The sequence below is a fragment of the Anopheles nili genome, chromosome 3 (genome assembly GCF_943737925.1).
Source record: "Anopheles nili chromosome 3, idAnoNiliSN_F5_01, whole genome shotgun sequence".
Lineage (NCBI taxonomy): Eukaryota > Metazoa > Arthropoda > Insecta > Diptera > Culicidae > Anopheles > Anopheles nili.
In genome coordinates, this window is record NC_071292.1 from 70,030,120 (window position 1) to 70,033,490 (window position 3,371).

The 3,371-nt window shown below is 51.1% G+C and overlaps 1 protein-coding gene across 1 annotated transcript; it reads right to left on the reverse strand.

The window, feature by feature from the left end:
- On the reverse strand, positions 1-2,426 carry LOC128723069 (protein ABHD1). The gene is made up of 4 exons (XM_053816775.1): positions 2,322-2,426; positions 1,664-2,255; positions 979-1,115; positions 1-907 (listed from the first exon to the last, which is right to left on the reverse strand). The coding sequence occupies exons 1-4, from the start codon at positions 2,424-2,426 to the stop codon at positions 443-445; spliced, it is 1,299 nt and encodes a 432-aa protein (XP_053672750.1). The 3' UTR covers positions 1-442.
- Between the last annotated feature and the right edge of the window lie 945 nt (positions 2,427-3,371).

Genomic DNA, 3,371 nt, shown 5'->3' on the forward strand with positions numbered 1-3,371 from the left:
GTATTGTTCTAATAACTCTATTATTAGGTATGTTTTAGCAACGATTTTTGTTAAAGTGCCAGCGAGAGCAAACAACGTGTGGCTTCCTTCGTAGGGTAGCTTCTCCTCTCTATCACATGGATTTGGTTTGCTGCAAACGGTACCGTCTGCCAGGACGTCTCGCAGGCGCTACAGCCCGCTCAATGGTACTACTAGGTGTCTAGAAACGAAATGGATACCTCAAAGGACGCGCGCGATATGCACCTAGTAACGATTTTCGTAACTCTTTTTCTTTTTGTTGCTTTCCTTCGTCCAAACGATCACACTCGCTACGTGGGGGTGTAGCTTTTGTTTCGATTCAATCGCAAATATGCCTCCATGTTCATGCCGAAAGCAATTGAAACCCCATCAACCTGCACCGGTCCGGCAATCAAGCTTCCAGACCTACCCCACCGGGTATCCATTAGAAAGGGATGGACTTTTTCCGTATGGCACTCGCGGCACCGGCCGCTGGTTGGCCTTTCGGTGAACCTGGCACCGACGTGGACGTTGTGAGGTTATGTTCCATCATCAGCTGCGCGGTACGGTAGAACTCGTCGTTCGGATCAAACAGGGCAGCCGAGAAGTACTGACCAAACAAGCGGCCCATGTACTGATCCTTGTTTGCCGGCCACCAACCCTCCAGGAAGCCGATGTGACCTCCACGGGCCGTTATCAGGATGGCAACATGTGACGACTTGGCGGCCGCCTTCACCGGAATCGCATCGAGCGGCTGGAACGGATCATCGGCCGCACTCAGACACAGCAAAGGCACTTTGATGTGGTGAAGCTTGTTGTGGAGCGTTGCGTCCGAGTAGTAGCTCTCCACGTCCTTGTAGCCGAAGTGCTTCGACGTGAACGCCGAGTCGAACTGTTTGATGGTTTTGCTCTACAACAAAGGATCAGAAAGCAAACTCAAACCGAGTTGTTGAGGCCGGATGAGAGTGACGACACACATACCTGCAACACCTGGTTCATATCCCAATCGAACTCTTCGCCGCGCAGGATCTCGTACTTGCTAACCGTGCGACAAAGGCTCGAGGCAAGATGGCGCCCGAGCAGATTATTCAGGATGGGCTGTTCGATGCTTGCACTACCTATTTAGGTGAAGAAAAGGATAAAGAAAACTCGTTTGAGCTGTGGTCCTCTGGTAGATGTCATAATAGCGCATTATCAACGCCTACTATTAGGACCACCCCTTATAAGATGAATAAGTTATGTGACTCGATTTCCAAAGAACATCGCAAACGTTCGATACAGCGAATTCACGCTTCAGGCTAGCAACCGTGGGACAGCACGCACATGTCTGCCAGGATTATCGCTTCTCGCCAGTGTCTAATCTTGCAAACGGACGCGAATCCGTGTGACTGATAAGACGCGAGACTCCAGCCGGCCTTGAAGTTTGGTCCTTAGCTTGAAATTAATCTCTCCACCCCACCTGGATGTTCGGTTTTGCAAAACCACCACAGTTTAATGCATTTTCTTTTTCACCCACACCCATCAACTTCTAACACTCCGCACACGAGCCGTATCAGAGGGAAATCGATCGAAATTCAAACCGACCAGGGTTGCAACTGTCACTCGCGAGCGGTTGTTAGACGTGGAAATTATTCATTCGGGCCGCAACCCCACCGCACACACTCACCCTTGTGGACGTCCCAAGGCACGGAGATAATTTTGGCCGCGGTCAGGATCGATTTCGCCTCGTCACTGTGGCGCGCCAAATAGTTGCCCAGGATTAGCCCACCCATCGAGATGCCGGTCGCGCCAATGCGGACGTGCGGGTTCGACTGCTTCACGTGCTTCACCACCTCGGAGAGGTCCTCGCAGTTCGAAGCACAGTACAACCGGGGGGTCTTAAGCGCAACCCCACCCAATCCGCGGTTCGTGAACACCACCGTCCGGATGCCGATGCGATTGGCCGCCGTCACTAGGCACTTGATGTACTCGGCCTGCGATTCACCGGTCAACCCGGGCAGGATAATGATGACTGGTGACTCCGGGTCACATCCGGTTTCCAGCCAATCCAGCGCCACCTCACCACCATCCTTGAGCGTCAGCACTTCGCGCCGGTACTCCACCAAAGGCATGATGTTGGAACGCAGGATACTCGCGAACACGGTCTGAGCGCGGCTCTCCACGCACCAGAACGTAGGCCAGAATTTGTTCTCCAGCGTTGGGATGTGTTTGCGGAGGTACTTCTTGAAGGGACCGTTCGAAACGGCTAGAATGGGACGCTGTACGGGACGGGAGAATCTTCAATTAGTCGACACTTGAACGATCACCTTGGACATCCGGTGTACCTTGACCACCTCCATCAGGTAGTAGATGAGATAACCGACGAGCACTATCGCCACCAGGTGCCATCGCGGCAGGTTCGTCAGGTAGGTGTACAAGTAGGACAACATGGTTGGAACGGGTTGCTGCGACTCTGGAATGTTGTTGATCCCCGGTTCCTATGTTCTAGCTAGCGCGCAATCGGTTCTGAAAGAGCAATAGCACAATAGTAAATCCTTTTGTGGCATGTAATTGATTTACATCGTAGCATTTCCCCCTGTTCCAGTGGCTCTTTCCTAGCAATTCCCATAAAAGGTTCCAAAACCACGTGCACCGTAATGCAACAGCTAGTTTGCACGCTACTTTGCTTAGAAAAAGCACCACGTGCATTTTCACTAATCGAGGTCAAGAAAATCAACTCCACGAAACCGTGCCGCACTGGTTGGCCATCGGAACGAACGAAGGAGACCCCCTTTTCAGTCGTTGCATGCGGCACCCTGACGTAAAGGACACGAGTCGACATAGAAAAGTGGTTGAGTACAGCGTCCGGACACCTTGCGTGGCCCCAAAACGTCACTAACTTATTCATCGCTAACCCACTCATGTTTCGTACTGGAATTTGTTCTGGTCGCACCGAAATCTTTCGCTGTTTTCCCATTCAAACTCGTGCCCGTTTTATTGAAGCAACATGTCGAGGCCGGAATAATGATTTCCATAAACGCGCGCGTCCATTAGGATTCAGTTGTTGCTCACGTAAAACCACATGCGTGAGTGTCCGTAAAATTCGGCGTGGAAAACCAGCGATTCAAAAAAAAAGCGAATCATACCTCCCGGCGCGTTAAATGTCCTTCCGGGGAAGCCAAAGGAGGTCTCAGTGATGGCCTCGAGGCACGAAATGGTTCACCATTTCGTTTCGATACATCAATGTTCATTATTTTTTCTTTTAATTACCATTATATACCCCTCTCTCTACAAAATGCCTTCGCAGGAGGTCCGAGATAAAACCCATACCGGCATTAAAATGGACCCCCTCTATCCAATGGTCATTTGTCGGCTGTCTGATATTGACCGGAGCG

Excerpts from the sequence above, each read along its gene's own strand:
- LOC128723069 (XM_053816775.1), bottom strand. The coding sequence starts at position 2,426 with ATGTTGTCCTACTTGTACACCTACCTGACGAACCTGCCGCGATGGCAC. Across the intron at positions 2,256-2,321 it reads ACCTGATGGAGGTGGTCAAG|CGTCCCATTCTAGCCGTTTC; the intron begins GTACACCGGATG and ends CGTCCCGTACAG. Across the intron at positions 1,116-1,663 it reads GCCTTGGGACGTCCACAAGG|GTAGTGCAAGCATCGAACAG; the intron begins GTGAGTGTGTGC and ends TCACCTAAATAG.